General features: G+C 38.6%; 1 protein-coding gene across 1 annotated transcript in view; it reads left to right on the top strand.

Moving 5' to 3' along the window:
- Positions 1-23,173, top strand: part of PARG (poly(ADP-ribose) glycohydrolase) — a 117,793-nt gene extending 94,620 nt beyond the window's left edge. Inside the window, exons 16-18 of the mRNA XM_061162015.1 lie at positions 9,625-9,730; positions 21,312-21,440; positions 22,133-23,173. Coding sequence (XP_061017998.1) covers positions 9,625-9,730; positions 21,312-21,440; positions 22,133-22,287 — 390 coding nt within the window. The 3' untranslated portion in view covers positions 22,288-23,173. The remainder of the gene's footprint in view (positions 1-9,624; positions 9,731-21,311; positions 21,441-22,132) is intronic.
- The last annotated feature ends 1,218 nt before the right edge of the window (positions 23,174-24,391 follow it).

Below are 24,391 nucleotides of genomic sequence, written 5' to 3'. Positions count from 1 at the left end.
TGTTAACCATAATAAACTATAATGCAATAGTATTCTAATTCTATTCTCTAGGTGGATAGGGCCTTACCAAAACTGTTGATATTTTCTTTAGTTCCTCAAATTACTCTCACAGCCAAGACTGACCCAATTTCTGAAAACCATTTTTTAACTTCCATGAATAGGATTTGGTCATGAAATTCATTATTAAGATAATAAGGTTTGTGGTTTTGCATGACTCCCATGTGCCAGTCCCTACACAGACTTTGGTGATGACAGCCGACTGGGTGTACCATTGTAGGGGAGCTGGGAGTGCTGTTGGGGCATGTGTGGCCCTCAGTATATCATCTCCACATCTTTTCCCTGGGTCTAACCACAGGATGGCCTCTGTCTGGTGCTCTGCTAATCCCAGCTCAAATGCCTTACCTTTCATGTTGTTATTAGTAGAATAACCAAATAATCCAGAAAGGCTTTTACTATGCTTGAAACTTAGGGGATATGTCCAGTATAATTACATTTGTTATCTTATATCCTGATGTACTTGAGAATCTAATTTGCTGTTGAACATATTTTTAAAATATACAATTAGGTTATTTTAACATTTGAAGTTATCAAAGGAATCCCATAAAAAGTTTGAAGAGTAAATGCATTATTTTCCAAATTGAACTTACATATGGATTTCATTTTTCTTTTAAGCAATTCCTCAGAAAAGCTGTCCAAAAAAACTGTTCTTTTATATGTCAACAGTTGTAATTTCTCTTTTATCTGACTCGTGATACTAAGGAATATCTTTTAGGTACCTTTTAAATGTGAGACTGCTTTCACTATCTGAACTCTTGCCTTACAGCAGTTGTCTCCAAGCACATGGTGTTTTTATTACATAGCATATCAAGTAGAATAAGATTTTTATTTAGCTTTTCATCAAAAGTGTTTGTGAATGTTTGTGAATGTGTCACATGGTCATTGATAGTAGAAGACATTTATAATCAGTGGGTGTGGGGGTCCTAGTATACCAGGGAGGCCCTAATGCAATCTAACTAGTATCCTTATAAGAAGAGATTAGGGCATACAAAAAAAAAAAAAAACAAATTAGCAGTGCATGCCCACAGAATAAATATCATGTGTGGGTCTACATGAAGGTGACCGTCTGTACGCCGAGGAGAGAGGTCTCAAAAGAAACCAAATGTGCTGACGCCCTGATCTTGAACTTCTAGTCTCTAAAACTGAGAAAAGTAATGTCTGTTCTTTTAGTCACATAGTCTGTGTGGTACTTTGTTATGGCAAGAAATACATGGCAAGTTTAGAAAGACATGTATGAAAAGGAAATGTATTTAACCATTATTGTACATTAACACACATTTCAAGGTTCTTTTTTTTATGGATAATATTTATATTCCCACAAATACTTTCCTGCAGGAGCTGGATCATTCACTTTTACAAATATGACCCTGAACATAAATAAATATTCTCATTTTTAATTCCCATGTCTAACTTGTGACACCACAACTTGGAGAGCATTGTAAATTAAATGTTTTACATCTCACTATGTTTTGTACACTTCGGTTTAAAGCAGAACTCTATATTAAATCACTTCAGAGATAACTTGTACAGTGCTTTTTTCTTTTTTTGTATGCCAGACAGAAACTAGACAGGAACAGAAAAACTCCATTTTTCCAAATGAAGCAATAGACCAGTTTTCACCATCAGAATTCAGTGTGGATCTCTGAACTCTAGGGGGCTTGCTACTTTTAGGCATTACTCAAGCTTCCCAGGTGGTGCAGTGGTAAAGAATCTGCCTGCCAATGCAGGAGACATGGATTGAGTCCCTGGGTTGGGAAGATCCCCTGGAGGAGGAAACGGCAATCCGCTCGTATATTCTTGCCTGGAAAATTCCATGGACAGAGGAGCCTAGTGGACTATACGCCATGGGGTTGCAAAGAATCAGACAAAACTGAGCGACTGAGGACATACACACACAACAGATAACAATTGAAAGGCAGTCCCACAAAGTGCTTTGTTGTCTCTGGAAACAATTGACTCTATCCAGGCCCCTATCCTATTGGACCCACATCATGACCGACAAGAAGAGTTGGTTTTTAAAGGGAAGAGTCAGACTCCTTTTATCTGACTGATAACTGTGAAGCTGCATTTTAAACCTGTGAGAGATCAGCTAGGTAACATTCTCCAGGAGAACTGTCTTTGGATTGGAAAGATTTATGACTCCAGGTTGCAAAAGTGGCAAATAGCTCACCAAAGGAAGAGGGAAATCATCTGTGGAATGTTGTGTTTAGCCATGTTAGACTCAATCCAATAAGATTAAGTAGCGAGTATATTCTGTGGAGTCATCTTGACCAGAAATTTAACAAAGTGAGGAGACCACCTGGGCAGGAAATTGCCATTTACCTTTTAAAAACTGATATATTGATTTTGTTGTTTTTGTTATTATCACCAAATTCAGGAGTGGATTGTTACAGTGCTTTATTAACGAAACCAATCAGTCCCTGCTGTTGATAGTTCAAAGAAGTTCAACATCTGATCATTTATAATTTTTTTTTTGAAGTCTGTGTTACTTTACTTTTCAGGAATATTGGTTCAAAATGTATCATTTTTAGTGAGTTTTCCCTTCAGTTTCTCAATGTATAGAATCAGAATAACCATAGAAATATATAATCTAATCTTTGATTTCATATATGGGAAATCTAAGGTCTAAATGTTTTCATTTTATATTGCATCTTGAAAAGGCAACATCTATTTACTAAGGTTAGCTATTTTAAAGACAAAAAATCATCTATAATTTTACGTTTCAAATAATTGCTTTCATTTTTGTAGGACTTTCCACATAAATATTAAGTTTCATATAAATGTGTTCAAAAGTGACATAAATATTGTATTTATTTAATTTATCCATAATTATATTTTTAATACTTTCTAATGATCTTCATAATAATATGTTTAATGGCCATAAAATTAGTTGGATTGATATACGAGGCCTTAGCTGATATACTAAAACTTAGCTATTAGTTTTTTAACTGAACTAATAGGTGGTCCCAGGGATCTCTTTATTATGTGCAATGTAGTAAACATCTTTGTGGAGCTTCCCTGCTGGCTCAGATAGTAAAGAATCTGCCTGCAGTGTGGGAGACCTGCGTTCAATCCCTAGGTTGGGAAGATCCCTTGAAGAAGAGAATGGCTACCCAGCCCAGTACTGTTGCCTGGACAATGCTATGGACAGGGGAGCTTGGAGAGCTACAGTCCATGGGGTCGCAAACAATGAGACATGACTGAGCAACTAACACTTTCACTTTAAACACCTTTGTACAGTTGTTATTTAATCAAATAAAAGAAATTGACAAATAAGAAATTTACAAAATTGTTATTGAATCTAAGGATAATTTTAAGACTTAATATTACTTTATTGTCTTCTAAAAGATTCTTCAGTTCAGTTCAGTCGCTCAGTCGTGTCTGGCTCTTCGACCCCATGAACTGCAGCACGCCAGGCCTCCCTGTCCTTCACCAACTCCCGGAGTTTATTCAAACTCATGTCCATTGAGTTGGTGATGCCATCCAACCATCTCATCCTCTGTCATCCCCTTCTCCCACTTTCAATCTTTCCCAGCATCAGGGTCTTTCCAATGAGTCAGTTCTTCACATCAGGTGGCCAAAGTATTGGAGTTTCAGCTTCAGCATCAGTCCTTACAGTGAATATTCAGGACTGATTTGCTTTGGGATGGACTGGTTGCATCTCCTTGCTGTCGAAGGGACTCTCAAGAGTCTTCTCTAACACCACAGTTCAAAGGCATCAATTCTTCAGCGCTTAGCTTTCTTTATAGTCCACTCTCACATCCATACATAACTACTGGAAAAACCATAGCTTTGACTAGATGAACCTTTGTTGGCAAAGTAATGTCCCTGCTTTTTAATATGCTGTCTAGGTTTGTCATAGCTTTTCTTCCAGGGAGCAAGCGTCTTTTAATTTTATGGCTGCAGTCACCATCTGCAGTGAATTTGGAGCCGAGAAAAAGTCTGTCATTGTTTCCATTGTTTCCCCATCTATTTGCCATGAAGTGATGGGACCAGATGCCATGATCTTAGTTTTCTGAATGTTGAGTTTTAAGTCAACTTTTTCACTCTCCTCTTTCACTTTCATCAAGAGGCTCTTTAGTTCTTCTTCTCTTTCTGCCATAAGGGTGGTATCATCTGCGTATCTGAGGTTATTGATATTTCTCCCGGCAGTCTTGATTCCAGCTCTTGCTTCATCCAGTCAAATATTTCTCATGATGTACTCTGCATATAAGTTAAATAAGCAGGGTGATAATATACAGCCTGACATACTCCTTTCCTGATTTGGAACCAGTCTGTTGTTCCATGTCTGGTTCTAACTGTTGCTTCTTAACCTGCATATACAGATTTCTCAGGAGGCAGGTAAGGTGGTCTGGTATTCCCACCTCCTTAAGAATTTTTCACAGTTTATTGTGATCCACACAGTCAAAGACTTTGGCATAGTCAATAAAGCAGAAGTAGATGTTTTTCTGGAACTCTCACTTTTTCTGTGATCCAACGGAAGTTGGCAATTTGATCTCTGGTTCATCTGCCTTTTCTAAATCCATCTTGAACATCTGGAAGTTCACGGTTCACATACTGTTGAAGCCTGGCTTGGAGAATTTTGAGCATTACTTTGCTAGTGTGTGAGGTGAGTGTAATTGTGCTGTAGTTTGAGTATTCTTTGGGATTGCCTTTCTTTGGGATTGGAATGAAAACTGACCTTTTCCAGTCCTGTGGCCACTGCTGAGTTTTCCAAATTTGCTGGCATATTGAATGCAGCACTTTCACAGCATCATCTTTTAGGATTTGAAATAGCTCAACTGGAATTCTATCACCTCCACTAGCTTTGTTTGTAGTGATGCTTCCTAAGGCCCACTTGACTTCAAACTCCAGGATGTCTGGCTCTAGGTGAGTGATCACACCATTGTGATTATCTGGGTCATGAAGATTTTTTTTGTGTAGTTGTTCTGTGTATTGTTGCCACCTCTTCTTAATATTTTCTGCCTCTCTTAGGTTCATACAATTTCTGTCCTTTAAAAGATTCTACAGGCACTTAAAAAAAAAAAAAAACCATGCTGTAGTCCATGGGGTTGCAAAGAGTTGGACACCACTGAGTGACTGAACAACAACTTGGTCTTAGTTGTGGCATGTGAACTCTTAGTTGCGGAATGTGGGGTCAAGTTCCCTGACCAAGGATCACACCCAAGCCTTCTGCATTGGGAGCATGGAGTCTTAGTCACTGGGCCACCAGGGACATCCCTTTAGGCACTTTTTATATTTGTTTTTAAGAAATCACAGTATTCTAAAACATAAAATCATTATCAATATGAACTATGTATTAGTTTGTTAGACAAATATGTTATATTGATTTAATATAAACAACTCCTTAGGACAATAATTATTAATCTAGAAAACAGTATAATGTATTTATATTATAATGAAGGACATAATTTAATTATATTCTCTTCAGTTCAGTTCAGTTCAGTCGCTCAGTCGTGTCCGACTCTTTGCGACCCCATGAATCGCAGCACGCCAGGCCTCCCTGTCTGTCACAAACCCCCGGAGTCTACTCAAACTCATGCCCATCGAGTGGGTGATGCCATCCAGCCATCTAATCCTCTGTTGTCTCCTTCTCCTCCTGCCCCCAATCCCTCCCAGCATCAGGGTCTTTTCCAATGAGTTAGCTCTTCACATGAGGTGGCCAAAGTATTGGAGTTTCAGCTTCAGCATCAGTCCTTCCAATGAACACCCAGGACTTATCTCCTTCAGAATGGACTGGTTGGATCTCCTTCAGTCCAAGGGACTCTCTAGAAGTCTTCTCCAATACCACAGTTCAAAAGCATCAATTTTTCGGCGCTCAGCTTTCTTCACAGTCCAACTCTCACATCCATACATGACCACTGGAAAAACCATAGCCTTAATCAGACGGACCTTTAGGCTAGCTTAAATTGACTTGGCAGCCTGAGTTCTTCAGTTTGTGTGTGCTCGTGCATGTGCGTTGCAGGGATGTTTGTACAGACTATTCACCTGAATACCATCTATTTCCTGGGCCCAGTTCTGGGCCTGTAGGTTTTGAAAATTGTTTTCTTTGTTTCCTTTTTCAATTTCTTTGCTTCCTTCCCATGTCTCTTTTTACCACTTCCCAGCTGGGCTCTAGTTTTTAATTCTAGATACCAGTATCTTCCTCCTGCCACTTGCTTCTCAAGGCGCCTCTTGGCAACCTTCAGGACTCCAAAATTCCCTCTCTTCTTACCTTCCCATCAAAACTCATTCACACAGTCATGTCCAACTCTTTGCGACCCCATGGACTATATAGTCCATGGAATTCTCCAGGCCAAAATACTGGAGTGGGTAGCCTTTCCCTTCTCCAGGGGATCTTCCGAAACCAGGGATCGAACCCAGGTCTCCCGCATTGTGGGCGGATTCTTTATGAAGTGAACCACAAGGGAAGCCCAAGAATACTGGAGTGGGTAGCCTATTCTTTCTCCAGCAGATCTTCTGGACCCAGGAATTGAACTGGGGTCTCCTGCATTTCAGGCAGATTCTTTACCAACTGAGCTATCAGGGAAGCGCCATTCTGAGTCAGGAGTATTTATTGGTATCTTCTACTTACTGAGGTTTGAATGCTTCTTCTTTTTCCCACTTTTAAGTAGTTTATTAGTAAAAAATAAATAGCTCTGTCATGGTGAATGTCAGGTCAGGCTGTGATGAGAGTTTAATAAGCAAGGTTTCTTTTACTGCTCTGATTAATCTTCTCAAGTGCTCTGGCTCATGTGAGGAAAAATTTGCTGCCAGTGTGGAGCTCCTAGCACATTTCCCTATGAAGAAAGAACTTGACAATTCTTTTGTTGTCTCAATCATTATCTGATCTTTGTTTCTTACCAAAGAAGCTCAGTTATTATCCGGATTAGTGGCCCGGTCCTCGTCTCTGACAGGTGAGGGATCTCTCTCTCCTTACTGGGGAATGGAGAGAAGCAAGGGTTGTCCCTCTAAAGGGGACTCAGAGGAGCTTGCTGTTTCTCTCTGATTTCTGACCTTGGAAATAGTTGGTTTAAACACAATAAAAGAATTTTGTAACAACAGTCAAGATATGGAAGCAACCCAAGTGCCATGCCCATCACAGACAAATGGATAATGTATACAATGAAACATTATTCAGCCATTAAAAAGAATGAAATTCTACCTTTTACAGCATTGTGGATGGGCCTAGAGAGTATTTATGCTTGCTGAAATAAGAGAAAGACAAATACTATATGATATCACTTATATGTGGGCTTACCTGGTGGTTCAGATGGTAAAGAATCCAACTGTAATGCAGGAGACCTGGGTTTGATCCCTGGGTTGGAAAGACCCCTGGAGGAGGGCATGGCAACCCACTCCAGTATTCTTGCCTGGAGAATCCCCATGGACAGAGGAGCCTGGTTGCCTACAGTTCATGGGGTCACAAAGAGTCGGATATGACTGAGTGACTAAGCACAGCACAGCATCACTTATATGTGGAATCTAAAAAATAATACAAATGATGTACATGCAAAACAGAAACAGACTCACAGATATAAAACAAGCTAGTGGTTACAGAAGGGAGTGGGAAGAGATGAGGGGCACATTAGGGTTATGGGATTAAGAGATACAAACTATGTAAAGTAGGTAAGCAACAAGGATATATTGGACAACACAGGGAATTATAGCCATTATCTTGTAATAACTTTTAATGGAGTATAATCTGTAAAAATACTGAATCACTTTGCTGTATACCTGAAACTAACAAATCAATTAGACCTTTATAAAAAGGGATTTTGTATTTAATCATTAGTTATTCTTTTACCTATTTTACAAGTATTTTACATCATTTAATTTCAGATTACCTTTTTAAAGTTTTATTTTATTTGATTAAAACAGCAAATGGAGAATAACTTCAGTTTTATAGTTTGTTTCTGTTGTGGCCATTTTTCAAGATAGATTTTTTTTTTTATAGTAATATTGGTTAGATTTTGCTTCTGATAATCTAAATATTTCAAATTCTCTGTTGTTTGGCTTTAGTTTTACTAAGCTATTTTTGCTTATTAAAGAAAATTTAGCCCAGATATGTAGAGATAGCAGTATTGGAAGAGACTAAAATCATTCTGATGGCATAAAGCAGAAAACATTAACTAGGAGGCTAAGAAATCTTCCTCTTCATCTAGGCATGTTTGGAGAATTTGACAGGAAAGCAAGTGGCAAAGTTACGTCTATTCTAACAGAAAGTCTGTTCCCTTTGTTGGCATAAAGGCAGAGACTCTGTATCTTTCAAGAAGAACCTGCTCAAAAAAAGTGAGCTCTTTGATAGTTTTGACCTGAAAGAGATTTTCAAAAGCTCTATGCATCTGATTATACTACATTTGTGAGTTCTAGTGTAAGCTCTGTACCACGGCATTGAATAATGGTCAGGTACCAACTTATAATTAATATCTGCCAGGATTTACAGCCTAGGAGGAGGTGGAAGAAATAGCCTTGTTAATCCATCCAGACAGTGTGTAAAATAAATTTTTATACCTTTGTAGCAACTTCAGAGAGCAATTTACAGTATTATGTGTGGGTTTCGTAGAGGCATCTTTCTTTATCCTTGGTTTTTCTCTGGGAACATCTGTCACACACTGTTCTTTTTATTTTATTTACTATTATACATAAGCTATATTTTAGGCTTTGCTTGGTACTTGAGAAAGCCCAGGGGATATTTGCTTTGCTGTTATATTAAACTTCTTAACATAGTCTGATAGTTTCAGAAAACTAAGAACCCTTAGGAGGCAGAAAGACTAACTAGCCTGACAGCAAAGAAATGGGAATCAGAAACTCTAGGACCTTAAACTGCGACCTTCTCATATATAAAATGAGCTGTTCATTTAATTAATACGCAGCCACCATCCTCAGGATATACTGTACTTTTTGCAGGTAACTGGCAAGTTTTAAAATAAAATAATCTAGCTTAAAATATAGCTGTGAAACTAGAGTCTTGGAGCTGGAAGGGATTTTAAAGGTTATCTTATAGCCAGGCATAGGGGTCCCTTTTATATATAGGGACTCCTTTTATATATAGTCGCTTAAGTGTTTCAGTGGCAAGAAGCACGTCTAAAAGCTAACCACAGTTATTAATCTAGTCTCAATAATTTAGAGAGAGTGCTGAGGAAGCCTAATAGTAATAACTCTTTACTGTAATGAAAAACAGTAATCAAAAGTTTTCAAATAAAACACTGTCTTAAATGCCTTTCTGTCCATTAGTCCCTCATAGTTTGTAACTGGTGTCCCATTAATTCTTGAAATATCTCTGATATTTTCATTTATGTTTGTTTGAATTGGGGAGGGGGGACAACTGAGACCTGTATTGGCTTAAGGGCTTTGATTTGCCCAGCATCAGAGCAAATCAGTAATTAGAACTGGTCATTTCTTACTCTCTTCCTTGTGTAATCCCAGGATTTTCTCTTTTTTCCCTCTCCTTTGGCCCTTAGGAAAAAAAGGAGACAGAGAGAGAGAACATAAGCTTGATGATGGATACTGATCCTAGTACATCGGTTAGAAATACTGCTAGCGTCTAGTCACTCACATTGCTTTGATGTTTCTTTCATCCTTCAGGCTTACTGTGGATTTCTTCGTCCTGGAGTTTCTTCAGAGAACCTGTCTGCAGTGGCCACAGGAAACTGGGGCTGTGGTGCCTTTGGGGGCGATGCTAGACTAAAAGGTGAGTGAGTCAGTTGTTATAAGAAGGATAATAGTTTTTTGACTAAGGAATAGAGTTAGTCCTTCTAACCAGATTTCTATTGGTCTGTCATAATAAGGGACCACAAAAATCTAAAAGAAAAGAAAAAGAATATTTGATACAGTCCTTCTTTTATTATGTATGCAGGAATCTGTATTTTTATTTTTAAATCTGTATTTTTATTCTCTGCAGAGGTTACTTATCTCTTTGATCTATCAGGCACAGCGTTTAGTTGAATAAAGAGGCCAAGATGACTATGAAGTTTCAAACCAAACCACCCATGCAAGCACATTCCTTTAGAGTAGTGAATTTTATGGACAGGGCTATTTCATTGAGTGACTCGTTCATTCACCAGACTTACGGCAGGTCTGCCACTCTCTAGGCACTGTGATAGGTTCTGAGAATACAAAGGTTTATTCTCAGAGATGTGGTCCGTGCTTTGGAATTCACGGTCCAGCATGACCGAGAGAGTGGCATGGACAAATGCAACATAGAGAAATGAGTACTTTAATAGAGGTGCATGATGTATGGGCGTGCAGCTTGGGAGAGCTGCATGAGGAGGCATTTGGTACTCAGAAAGGATAAATATTTCTTGCACTTTAGGTTTGTACCTATCAACAGAGCTATTGGTTATTTATCATATTATGACATGTTTTTTCCTCTCAAGAGTGTCAGTTACAGAAAACAGTATTATATTATTACATAGGATGACTACTATTCTGTATCAACCCGGCTGGTCTGACACAAGCTGAGGGTGCTACAGGACAGTCCTGACCTGCCTTGGAGTTAGTGCCGACCCTACAGGGTAAGGGCATACATGCTCCACTAGAGCACCCCTACTTCAGACTCAAGCTGCAAGTCTGGGGTTGGGGTGTCCTGTGCAGGGCCACCTGCACCTCTAATCAACCAGCTACCAGTTGGGAGGTTCCCACAAGCCCTCTGAGGTTTGATAATTTATTAGGATAACTCACAGAACCCAGGAAGGTGCTGTTACAATTTTATTATAAAGGATATATGTAGGGTGAGATGGGGAGGGAATACAGAGCTTCCATGCCCCTTCCCTGTGGTGTCAAAGCATATCACTTTCCCAGCACGTGAATCTGTTTGTCATATCACTTTCCCAGCACATGAGTGTGTTTGTTAAGAAGCTCCACTGACCTTTGGTGTCCAGAGTTTTTATGGGGGCTTCATTACATAGGCACCATTGGTTATCACTGGCCATGTTCCAGTTCTCCCTCTTCCTAGAGTTCAGTGACTGAAAGTACAATCCTGAAGCAGTCTCGAGGCCCACTGGCAGTCACTATCATTAGCATAACAAATACCCTATCACTCAGGTCAGTTCATTTCAGTTGTTCAGTCGTGTCTGACTCTTTGCGACCCCATGGACTGCAGCACGCCAGGCCTCCCTGTCCATCACCAACTCCCGGAGTTTACTCAAACGCATGTCCATTGAGTCATGATGCCATCCAACCATCTCATCCTCTGTCGTCCCCTTCTCTCTCCTTCAATCTTTCCCAGCATCGTGTCTTTTCAAATAGTCAGTTCTTCACATCAGGTGGCCAAAGTATTGGAGTTTCAGCTTCAACGTCAGTCCTTCCAGTGAACATTCAGGTCTGATTTCCTTTAGGATGCACTGGTTGGATCTCCTTGCAGTCCAAGGGCCTCTGAAGAGTATTCTCCAACACCACAGTTGAAAAGCATCAATTCTTTGGTGCTCAGCTTTCTTTATAGTCCAACTCTCACATCCATAGATGACTACTGGAACAACCATAGCTTTGACTCAGGAAATGGCAAAGGTTTTGAAGCTCCTGCCAGGAACCCAGGACAAAAATCTGACAGATGTTTTGTTTATTACTACAGTTGTCAAAGTAACAAGAAAACAAAGCAAACATATAAAACAGCCAACTGGCCTTGATAGCTAAACTAGATACAGATGAAATCCTTCTCAAATCCTTCTCATTGGGAATTTCTCTGTAACAGTTTGTGTAATCATTTGACCTTAGTGGAATCACACTATGTATGCTATGCTCTGACTTCCTCTTTTAGAAAACACTATAGTCTCATGATGGCTTGCAACACCAAAAACTGTCCACAATTTTTAACAGCTATATACTATTCTGTTGTATGTACCTATATGCCATTGTTTATTTCACCAATTCTCCATTCATACAGTTTTTTTTATTTTATATAAGCAATACTATAATATATAATTATATATGTTATACATAATTATTTTCTTAGGGTTAATTCCTAGAAGTGAAATTAATGACTCAAAGGATAGGGATACAACATATTTTAATGTTTACCACAAATGGTTCTTCTGAAAGGCAATATCAATTTACAGTGTCTTCTTTGCAAAGGCAATCTCACTACTGTAGGGTTTTGTCAATCTTCTTAATTTCTCTGAGGTTCAATAGTTTTTATATGTTTTATTGGCCATTTTTGTTTTGCAAATTGCTTGTTCATGTCATCTGCTCATTTAGCTTTTAGTCAGTAGATTTGGTTTTCATTGACTTGTAATAACTCTTCGTATATTAAGAAATATTAATTATCTGTCATCCAACTTAGCAACTGAATAACATATGTTACAGGTATTTTTCTCTGTTTTTTCATTTATTTCAGCCTGTTGAGTTGTGATCAGCCTATTGTCATATGGGGTTAATTTTTATGTGTTTACATTTTTGTGGCATGCTTAAAAAATTTTCTTCTATTCCTTATTCTAAAGACTTACACAGACATTTTCTTCATATTCAAAAATAAAAACCACATTATTAGTTTCAGTGTTTTGAATGTCTATAGAAGAAAGAATTTCTGGTTTTTATTTTATGAAATTCTTTATCATCCTGAATTTATTTGAGGAAACCTGTTTTTCACTCTGGACTTATTGATCTTATGACAGACACTTTTCTCTGTTTTTCTCTTAAGTAAAATGAATGAGTAGATTCATATCATCAATCCAGAAGCCAGGTCTGCCACAAGCTTTGGTCATTTGTGATGATGGACAATTTGGGAAGCTTTATAAATGTGTTCATTTTGTTTCTTTTCTTTATGGTGTAAAAAAGCTTTTCACTCAGACTGCAGCTTTGCTTGCTCTGGTGACTATTGAGGGTAGTATTCCAAGATTTTCATTGTGTAATTTATTTTCACAATTATCAACAGTTTCTGTTGTGAGCATGTATTTTTTTTCCAGTTTTATTTAAAAATAATTGACATACAGAACTATACAAGTTTAAGATGTCCAACATAATGATTTGACTTACATCATGAAATGAGTATCAAGTAGGTTTAGTGAATATCCATCGTCTTATATAGATGCAACATTAAAGAAGTAGAAAAAATTTTTTTCCTTGTGATGAGAATTCTCAGGATTTATACTCCCTTGCAACTTTCATTTATAATGTACAGCAGTGTTAATTATCATGTTGTACATTACATTCCTAGTACTTATTTATCTTGTAACTGGAAGTCTGTACCTTTTGGCTACCTTCATTTTATTCCCTCTCCCCACACCTCCCACCTTTGGTAGCCAGAAATCTGATCATATTTTCCTATGCGTTTATTTGTTTTTAAAGTATGACTGACCTACAACACTGTTAGTTCTTGGTACACAACAGTGATTCTGTGTTTCTATATATTTCAAAATGATCTCCGTGATAAGTCTGGTTGTCTTCTGTCACCATGCAAAGACCTTACATAGTTACTGACTGTATTCCCTACACTGTACATTCATACCCATGACTCCCTCCCAACTCATTCTGGCAACCACCTGTTTGTTCTCTGTATTTGTTACTGTTTCTGTTTGATTATGTTTGTTCATATGTTTTGTTTTTAGATTCAACCCATAAGTGAAATCATACAGTATTTGTCTTTGTCTGGTTTATTTCACTTAGGATAATACATTCTAGGTCCATCCATGTTGTTGCATAGGGCAAGATTTCATTGTTTTTTTATGGCCAAGTAGTAGTCCATTGTATATATACACCACTTCTTTATCCATTCATCTATTGATGGGCACTTAGGTTGCTTCCATATCTTGCTATTGTAATAATGCTGCAGTAGGGGTACATATATCTTTCAAGTTGCATTCAAGTTTTCTGGAGAGAGTGAAATGGTTATTATTGGACTTCAGAGATACCACTGAGTTAATGGATTTGGAAAATGGCTCTGGAAACTTTTTTTTTTAACTCTCTGGGAGTTGCTGATAATCAGCCAGGTTTAAGAAATACTACATTCTCTCCTTTAGTGTTGCATAGTTACCCTTCAATCTGTGGCCTCATTTTTAAGATGAGGAAACCAAGGTTTTATGCAGAGGCTAATAAAACTGCCCAAAGAAACACAGCTAACAATCAGAACCAGCGTTCATATTTGGCCTATTTTCCTCAAAAACCAGTATTGTGGTTGTGGTTGTTATTAGACAACATGTTGAAAGCATTCTGTGTTGTACTAAGTGCTTTCCTTAGATGTATTAGCTCATAACAGCCTACTAGGTATCAGGTATTTTTGTGTTTGTGACATAACTGAGGCAACGAGGTAAATAGCCTCAGGTCACAAGGAGAGCAAGTGGCAGGACTAGGATTCAAACCAGGATTGATGCCCAAGAGTTCAGTGTCTGTGCTTTTACAATTTTATCTTTATTGGCCACAAATTCTGTACCTAGATTTAGATTTGGAAATTGCCATCCTAGAGATGGTGGCTGAATTCTTGTCGTGAGTACATTTAAGACACCAAAGATTGAGGCTTTCATAATATCCACTGGAGGTTGGGGGTGGTTGGTAGGGTCACATGGTACCAAGATTAAAAATAGTAGCCAGGGCTTCCCTGGTGGTCCAGTGGTTTAGAATCCACCTTGCAATGGAGGGGAAACAAGTTCGATCCCTGGTCCAGGGAGATCCCACGTGCCACAGGGCAACTAAGCCTGCTGCGCCTGTGCTCCAGAGCCTGCGAGCCACAGCTGCTGAAGTCCAGGCGCTCTAGAGCCCTGCTCTGCAACAAGAAAAGCCACCTCAGTGAGAAGCCTGGGGGCCACAACTACAGACCCCGCTTGCCACAACCAGAGAAAGCCCACATGCAGCAAAAGACCCAGCACAGCCAAAAATAAATAATAATACTTTGTTTTATATATATATATATAAAATAAAAACAGTAGCCAGAGCACAGGACCAATTAGAAAATAAGAGTTGGCCTAGAAGAGTGGGCAAAATGCTCCAGGGCTGGTAAACATGTTTGAGCTTTCATAGTAATCAAGACATGAGCTCACAAAACAACTTGGGTTTCATTAGAAGTACATGAGTAACACTTTCAGGTCTATACTATTTTAGCTTCCTGCTAGTATGTATTTAAATAATGTAAATTAACAATTTGAGGAAATTCTTCTAACAGACATATGGTAAGTTGGCTTGGAGCATAGCAGGATGACGTGGCATGGCAGCTTTACAACACAGTGGGTGAGGGAGAGTCCTGGGTCAGGCCACCCAGTTCAAATTTCAGCTCCGCCACTTTTTAGCTCTGTGACCTTAGACAGGTTACTTAATCTTTTGATGCCCTTATTTCCTGATTTTCAGAATGGAGATAATGCTAATATTTATTCAGTTTTTCTAAGGATTGAGTTAATCTTTGTGAATCTTGAGCTTATCCTCGAAAAGCTGCCAGAACATTCAGCATGCTACAGTATAGAGTTCAGTGTTAGCAGTTGTTACTAATGTTACATGTTGATGGTCTCAAGACCATACCTGTGTATAGGTATCTGTGACTTTACTCATTTTTTGGTTTGGTTCATTTGTTATGACACTATGACTTGTTTTTTGATATTAGTGTAGTGTAGTGTGTGTTAAGTCGCTCAGTCGTGTCTGACTCTTTGCGACCCAATGGAATGCAACCCGCCAGGGTCCTCTGTCCATGGAATTCTCCAGGCAAGAATACTGGAGTGAGTTTCCATCCCCTTCTCCAGGGCATCTTCCTGACCCAGGGATCAAACCTGGGTCTCCTGCATTGCAGGTGGATTCTTTACCGTCTGAACTACCAGGGAAGCCTTTTTTGATTATTCATACTTATTTGAAAATTTTATTGCTTAAGATTGATGCCAAAAAGAAAATTAAAACCAAACTCCCTGCAGGTTAATTTAAGTGATTATTTTGGCACCTAGTTATGCTTGAATTTGGAATTTGATGCTTTTGTATCATTCTTGGAATCAGTCCACACATCCTGTTAGATCTGTGATTTATTCTCATCTAACTTGTGATGCAGGAGAGTTCACTTAAATCGTGAGACATAATTGTCTAGATGCACAAAGACCTTGCGGGTATAGTGAGGTCTGAAGACAGTTTTGTTTAAAATGATCTTTTGTTAGTGATTACTGATGGATTTAAGGTCAAGACTGTTATATTTCTGAAAATTTCGTCTGTGTATTTATAGTCTAATATCCAATGCAAGAAGAAAAACTGTAATAGAGGTTGTGGAATTCCATACTCTGAAAGAGTCTTTAGGGATGATCTGATTTGACTTCCTGTTTGCATAGATGGGGAAAATGCAGGCAAGAGAGTTAAGTGACTTGGCCAAAGTCCTAGAGCTTCGATAGCTAGCAGAAAGGGGAGGCCTGAGCCTCAGGTCTTCAGTCTCCAGTCCCAGCTTGTCTGCCACATGCTTTTGTTATCATATGACCCAAACAGAAACAGATGGGAAATCAAGAATGTAATGTAAATTGGTTCTTTTATTAGGATTCAGCCTCTTTTTGGTAGATCTGTCAAACTTCACTTTGTGAGCCTATCCATAGGGACAGAATGGCCTGTGAAGCATTTTAAAAATAAACTCTATAGGGAGGAAAAAAATAAATAAATAAACTCTGTAGGGAGATACATTTTAAATGTTCTTATTAATATTTTATTTTCATAAATGACAAATGACCAGCGATCTAGTATTTCTGTATGTAAGGGGAAAACAAGACTAGAAGGACTTTTCTTTGGGTCTTTCTCTCCTCTTAATAGGAAATATAGATAAATTTCATTCAAACCAAAAGATAAGAAATACCTCTTGGTAGAAGATTATAACACATTGGTTTCCATTTTTATATGTAGTTTAGGTTAATTAGGAACCTTTTAAAATTGAGTGTACTGAAGCTTTAATGTTTGCATAAGTTGGTTGAGCAGTTTTAATTAAAATGTATCTGTATTTTGGGATCAATTACTCCAAGATTAATGAGGCCTAGTCGTGGTGCCTCATATGGTGTGGATACTCAATAAATATTAGTTTGGAAATTAGGAAATACTTGTATTCAGAATCTTGTATATATTATAACATCTCAGATTCTCTCTCTAATCTGGGGATACTCAGCCATATCAAATATACTAGTTCAATTTTTGAAAGTTTTTATTTTGGTTTGATCTCCTTGCTGTCCAAGGGACTCTCAAGAGTCTTCTCCAGCACCACAGTTCAAAAGCATCAATTCTTTGGCCTTCAGCTTTCTTTATGGTCCAACTCTCAAATCCATACATGACTATTGGAAAAACGAAAGCTGTGACTAGATGGACATTTGTCAGTAAAGTAATGCCTCTGCTTTTTAATATGCTGTCTAGCTTCGTCATAGCTTTTCTTCCAAGGAGCAAGTGTCTTAACTTCATGGCTGCAGTGATTTTGGAGCCCAAGAAATAGTCTTTCACTGTTTCCATTGTTTTCCCATCTATTTGCCATGAAGTGATGGGAGCAGATGCCATGGTCTTTGTTTTTTGAATGTTTTAAGCCAGCTTTTTCACTCTCCTCTTTCACTTTCATCAAGAGGCTCTTTAGTTCTTTGCTTTCTGCCATAAAGGTGCTGTCATCTGCATATCTGAGGTTATTGATATTTCTTCCAGCAGTCTTGATTCCAGCTCTTGCTTCATCCAGTCAAACATTTCTCATGATGTATTCTGCATATAAGTTAAATAAGCAGGGTGACAATATACAACCTTGACATACCCCTTTCCCGATTTGGAACCAGTCTGGTTCCATGTCTGGTTCTAATTGTTGCTTCTTGACCTGCATACAGATTTCTCAGGAGGCAGGTAAGGTGGTCTGATATTCCCATCTCTTTAAGAATTTTCCACAATTTGTCGTGATCCACACAAAGGCTTTAGCATAGTCAATGAAGAAGAAGCAGATGTTTTTCTGGAATACTCTTGCTTTTTCTATGATCCAACGGATGTTGGCAACTTGATCTCTGGTTCCTCTGCCTTTTCTAAATCCAGCTTGAACATCTGGCTTCTCGGTTCCCATACTGTTGAAGCCTAGTTTGGAGAATTTTGAGTATTACCTTGCTAGCGTGTGAGATAAGCCAATTGTGCAGTAGTTTGAGCATTCTTTGGGATTGCCTTTCTTTGGGATTGGAATGAAAACTGACCTTTTCCAGTCCTGTGGCCACTGCTGAGTTCTCCAAATTTGCTGGCATATTGAGTGAGCACTTTAATAGCATCATCTTTTAGGATTTGAAATTCCAGCTCAGCTGGAATTCCATCACCTCCACTAGCTTTGATTGTAGTGATGCTTCCTGAGGCCCACTTGACTTCAAACTCCAGGATGTCTGGCTCTAGGTGAGTGATCACACCATCCTGGTCATCTGGGTCATGAAGATCTTTTTTGTATAGTTCTTCTGTGTATTCTTGCCACCTCTTCTTAATAACCTCTGCTTCTGTTAGGTCCATACCGTTTCTGTCCTTCATTGTGCCCATCTTTGCTTGAAATGTTTGCTTGGTATCTTTAATTTTCTTGAAGAGATCTCTAGTTTTCCCATCCTATTGTTTTCCTCTGTTTCTTTTCATTGATCACTTAGGAGGGTTTTCTTATCTCTCCTTGCTATGCTTTGGAGCTCTGCATTCAGATGCATGTATCTTTTCTTTTCTCCTTGGCCTTTTGCTTCTCTTCTCAGCTATTTGTCAGCCTTCTCAGACAACCATTTTGCCTTTTTGCATTTCTTCTTCTTGGGGATGGTTTTGATCACCACCTCCTATACAGTGTTATGAATCTCCATCCATAGTTCTTCAGGCACTCTGTCAGATCTAATACTTTGAATCTATGTGTCACTTCCACTGTATAAGCCTAAGGGATTTGATTTAGGTCATACCTGAATGGTCTAGTGGTTTTCCCTACTTTCTTTAATTTAAGTCTGAATTTGGCAATAAGGAGTTCCTCATCTGAGCCACAGTCAGCTTCTGGTCTTGTTTTTGCTGACTGTATAGAGCTTCTCCATCTTTGGCCACAAAGAATATAATCAGTCTGATTTCAGCATTGACCATCTGGTGATGTCCATGTGTAGAGTCATCTCTTGTGTTCTTGGAAGAGGGTGTTTGAGATGAGCAGTGCGTTCTCTTGGCACAACTGTTAGCCTCTGCTGTGCTTCATTTTGTACTCCAAGGCCAAACTTGCCTGTTACTCCAGGTATCTCTTGACTTCCTACTTTTGCATTCCAGTCCCCTATGATAAAAATAATACACGTTTGAAGAATACAACATTTGTTGCCTTTATCTTCTGTTTCCTGATAATTAGGGTGAGGTTATGCATTCTTGATCTGAGAAGTGCACAGGTGATAGTATCTAGAGGCACTTGGTAGTCATCTGACCCCACTGGTGATGTTAATTTTGGTCACCTAGTCATGTTTTTCCACTGTAGAGATATTTTTTCCTCTCTTGTAGTTAATAAGTAGTCTATGGGAAGACGCTTTGAGTCAAAATTCCCCTTAGGTCTAGCATCCTTTATTGATCTTTGCTTGATCCAGTCTTTACCATGATGAATGCAGAAAAGGGGTTATCTCATTCTAACACTCCCTCTAAACTTGCCAGTTAGTCTTTAGCTTTCTGATGTGAGCAAGAACCCTTCTTCTGCATTTATTTATTATGTATTATCATTGTGGACTCAGGAATTTATATTTTTTCAATGATTTGTAACTTAATACTATACATAATATTTTGGTTCTTCCCTCGCCCAGATTTGGCTATTAGATGCTGCTTCAAACTGGCTTCTATATCCTTATGATAAGCACGCATCAATTTTTCCCCATCTGTTTTGGAGTACTTCTTCACTTCCTGATATCATAAAACGTTCTAGGTTTATCTTGTATCTATCCTGTCCCAACCATGGAATCAAGTATTCCTTGAAGAATCCAGCTCCTTTTAGGGGGAATGGTATTAGACCACTATCTGGGTACTAGGTGTACTAACTGCTACTGGGATGTCTTCTTTTTGGCTCTTTCAGCAGACAAAACTAGGAAATACACATACACACAGACAGATGTACATAGTTAAAAATCATGAGTACATACCAGTGCCTTTCATTTCAATTGATAACCACAGAGTTACTTTTTTGTCTTTCCCATTCTATGTTTGTATGTCCCCTCTTCCATTCTGAGAGCTATAACTCCCAGCAGCATCAACAAATCAACTCATGTATTCAATCCTGAAATATAGTTTATTAATCGTCTCAGAATTGTTTCACCTGTACTGCTCTGGTAAGCACATCTGATAAAGAAAGTCTGGGATTTGTTTGCAGTTCTTCCCTCCTTGTCCAAGAGTGAGGGCATATTAGTCAGATATTGTGTTCATAAGTTACTTGGATTAGTTCTTACTTTCGTTCTTTCCTTTTTCCTTTCCCTGTAGTGTTTTTCTTTTGAAATAAAATTAGGCTCATCTGTTTTCATTTGCTTTCAGTTATAAGCTCCTCCCCATTCCCATTCTTATGTTTTGAAGATGTAGAATATTAACATGCTTTCAAAAATCAAAATTATATTTATCCTCCATAGTGTTTTAATTTGATTCCCACCTCCCCTTTTATGAAGGAAAAGATATGTTATTAGCAACTGGGCATTTATTGTACATATGTTCATTTTTGATATTTAAAACAAATTTTGTCTATTGAGATTAAGATTATAAAGGAATTTAATTTTTGGAAATATACTCCAGGCTCAGTGATTTGTACCTCTGATTCCTGAGGACAGGGGTTCTCCATGATTTTCCTATGCCGGCACACCAGAGTTAATGTCCAGTGTTATCAGTAACAGTTACTCCATGCTCTAGTGATTGGGTGGAGGTGGGAGTGCGGGAGGGACAGGGGTGTCTTCTGGAACCCATGTTGAGAATGCCTGCTTGCTGTAGCGTTAACAAGAGCAGTAGAGCGTCCCAAGTACATCGGTCGGGGAATCACAGACCTTTGACCCAGAAAGCCAGCCGACTGTGTAGTGAGGTAAATCAAGCAGACAAACACAGACATTTTAGTTCCAGGTTAATGCAAGTGGGGAAAAACCACTTTACTGCCTTAAGTGTGCTACTTCAGATGCACCTTTCTCTATTTGTTTTCCCACAAAGGTGCTTATGTGGGAATTCTGTGACTTAATGAGATTCTCAGTAGCATGTCTGGAAAGTCACACAACCAGATGATTTATCTTCATCCTCTATTTGCCATTTCTAATAACGTGTATATTAGGTTTATAAATCTTTAATCCAGGATATAGCTATGGCATACCAGCTGTAATTTAGCTGGCTGAAAGAACTAAAGGTATCCTGATGGGAAGTGTCATAATATAGCTGTGTTTTCCTCTGTGCCACAGCCTTAATACAGATACTGGCAGCTGCTGTAGCTGAGCGAGACGTGGTTTATTTCACCTTTGGGGACGCAGAATTGATGAGAGACATTTACAGCATGCATACATTCCTTACTGAAAGGAAACTGACTGTTGGTAAGTAGGGGATGGTTGGTGTCTAGATGGGTTGCACACCATCCAAGAGGAGCACTTGCTAACTCTGGATAGATCTTAGTGGATAAGAAAGAATGGAAATGTGATTTCAGTGGGGGTGGGGGTGGGTGACAAGGTCTCAGAGGGACAACACTTGCAGACCTTTTTTTTCTGGCAAAATTTCATCCTCAATATTCAATGAGTATGTCAACTTATCAAATTAAAGCCAAGAAGTTGGAGTTAGTGTCCATTTTTACTTTTGTGTATATGGAAAACTGAACGAGGGGGATGGTATTGAAAGGTAAGTTAAAACCTAAGAGGCCTTACTCTGACTCATGTCTATTAGACAGGCCAGCACATGTTCCATCTACTGTGTTTCAGCTGGACCTGAAAGGCCTTCCTATCATGGGAGCTAAATGTAAAATTAGAGTTGCCATGAACTCCCAAAAGGATGCATGGATGATGTACCATGTATAGCCTGCTGTAGTTACGAGCTAATAAGTAGTTTCTTTAAGGTATTTTTAAAAATTTTAACTTTATATCAGGAAAGCCTTCCAGGCTTATGGAACTCATGCTTTATTTTCAAAAGCCAAATTTGAGCATATGTTATTTGGGATAGAACTGGGATGTTCTGTAGTAGATTTATCTATCTACATATCTTAATGTGCAAACTGGTCTGGCTTTCTGCTCTTCAGGAGAAGTATATAAGCTGCTGCTACGATATTACAATGAAGAATGCAGAAACTGCTCCACCCCTGGACCAGACATCAAGCTTTATCCATTCATATACCATGCAGTTGAGTCTTGTACACAGACCACCAACCAGCCAGGACAAAGGACTGGGGCCTGAGGAGCCAAGTGACTAGAAGCTCCTTCCACTTCTGTAACATATGAACTGACATAATATACATGTGTATATAATCCTATTTGTAGGCAAGGATGCAGTCCCTTCCACACAAGGAAATTGTCGGTTGGTACATCTACACCTCCTCCATCCCGACTTACATAGACTCAGACATATTTTGTTTCTTTTTTTCCCTTCTATTTCATCCTTGATCCTTTGATTTTTCTTTCTTTTGCCCATCAGACTTCTTGTGAAATTTCATCAGAGTTTGTGCTCAGCCTGTCAGGTGTCTTTTTTGATGCCTAAATATTAAACAAATCACCTCTGCAGCTAGCAGATGCCAAGGAAGGTGGTGAAATCCTAGGAGCTGTAACTGAGTCTGCTATAGATCTCCTTGTGAGCCTCTCACCCCCTACTCTTGTTATGATTGTGGTGTTGGAGTTTTTTTGATTTTTGAAATAAGAGTTGGGTTTGTTACATAATACAGATCTCCTCGGTTAAGAGTTTTATATTTAAGAATACTTTCCAAAAAGTTATTTTGAGATATCACCTTTATTTGTAATGGTAGTTTGTCTGTCCCTTTTCCCATGATCAATTTTTATTGAAACTGTTTTTGGAAATTGCATACAAATGAAAGGAAATATAAGAATAAAAGTGTTTCCCAAATGGTGTTTAAAAAACAAACAGATTCAAGAGACTTGAAGGACCTCATCTCTTGGGATTTTTTTTCTTTTTCTTTTTTTGAATTAGGATTATTGTTTGTTCCTTGGTGCTTGAAACATATTCATATAACCAAAGTTTAGGAACTGGGAACTTCATGGTGATTTGTACATATTGAAGTTTCTCTGGTACTCATAGGTTATGTAGTTAATAAATTTTCATTAACAAGTCATTTGTCAAACTCTTATATCATCTAATATATATATATATATACACATGTGTGTTCTTTAAGTGTGTCTACATGCAAGCACATAAAATCTAAATAAAACTGGAATTGTGGAAATGATTAGATTTAGGCTTTATTAGGGGCTCTGTTTAAAATCTTTTATTTAAAATTGTGTCCATTAAGCATAAATAATAATGTCTCTCAGAAGTTAAAAAGCCAATGCCAGTTCTGTGCTAATTGAGAGCAGGGTTTAATCGCAAAAGCACTTATTATTTCTAAAGTAATTCTAAACCATACTGTTCAAGTTCTAGCTTACAGTCAGCTGTCAGGAAAAGCTATTGGTGGTCAAATCCTATTAATAAGGAGTTGAAGTAGATGGTTCAACACCTGGTATTAATATTGGCAGGGTAAAAAGGGGCCGTGGCCAGCATCTGCAGCTCTTTTTATTTATATACAGATGCTAATGGGTTGGAGAGGGCAGTGGCACCCCACTCCAGTACTCTTGCCTGAAAAATCCCATGGACGGAGGAGCCTGGTAGGCTGCGGTCCATGGGGTCGCTAAGAGTTGGACACGACTGAGTGACTTCACTTTCACTTTTCACTTTCATGCATTGGAGAAGGAAATGGCAACCCACTCCAGTGTTCTTGCCTGGAGAATCCCAGGGATGGGGGAGCCTGGTGGGCTGCCGTCTGTGGGGTCGCACAGACTCAGACACGACTGAAGTCTGTTAGCAGCAGCAGCAGCTAATGGAATTTGGCACTGAAGTGCCTGAAGACAGTCACTTGTCATTAACGAAGTTCTTTAAGATTTTTCATCGTCTCTGAGTCCAAGATGTCTGGCTTTTTTTCTAATGGTACTAAAATCCTTCCCATTCTATGCTTTGGTTAAGCATTCATGGTATATTTCATTTCTTTTTATCTATCTCCATATTCTTTCCCTCTTATCCAGCCCCAAGAACAGTTCTTTAAAATTTTACATGAACAGTTTAGGAGGTTCATGTGGTAGAGATATCATTAAATCCAGATAAGACCACCCCCCCCCCCACCCCCAGCCTAATATTACAACACACACAATCTAAGAGTCAGCTCTTAATGCTGAACAGGTTGGTGACCAGGCCATCTGACTGCCTTTCTCCTGTTGAGGGGTTTTCAAGAATAAAACCTGCCTACTTCTTTGTCTCAGAACATTCTTGAATTGTGACTGTGTGATCAAATGGAATGTAC

The sequence above is a fragment of the Dama dama genome, chromosome 15 (assembly GCF_033118175.1).
Source record: "Dama dama isolate Ldn47 chromosome 15, ASM3311817v1, whole genome shotgun sequence".
In the NCBI taxonomy this organism is placed as follows: Eukaryota; Metazoa; Chordata; class Mammalia; order Artiodactyla; family Cervidae; genus Dama; species Dama dama.
Note: the sequence above shows the minus strand (reverse complement) of the source record. Positions and strands in the feature narration are given on the sequence as shown.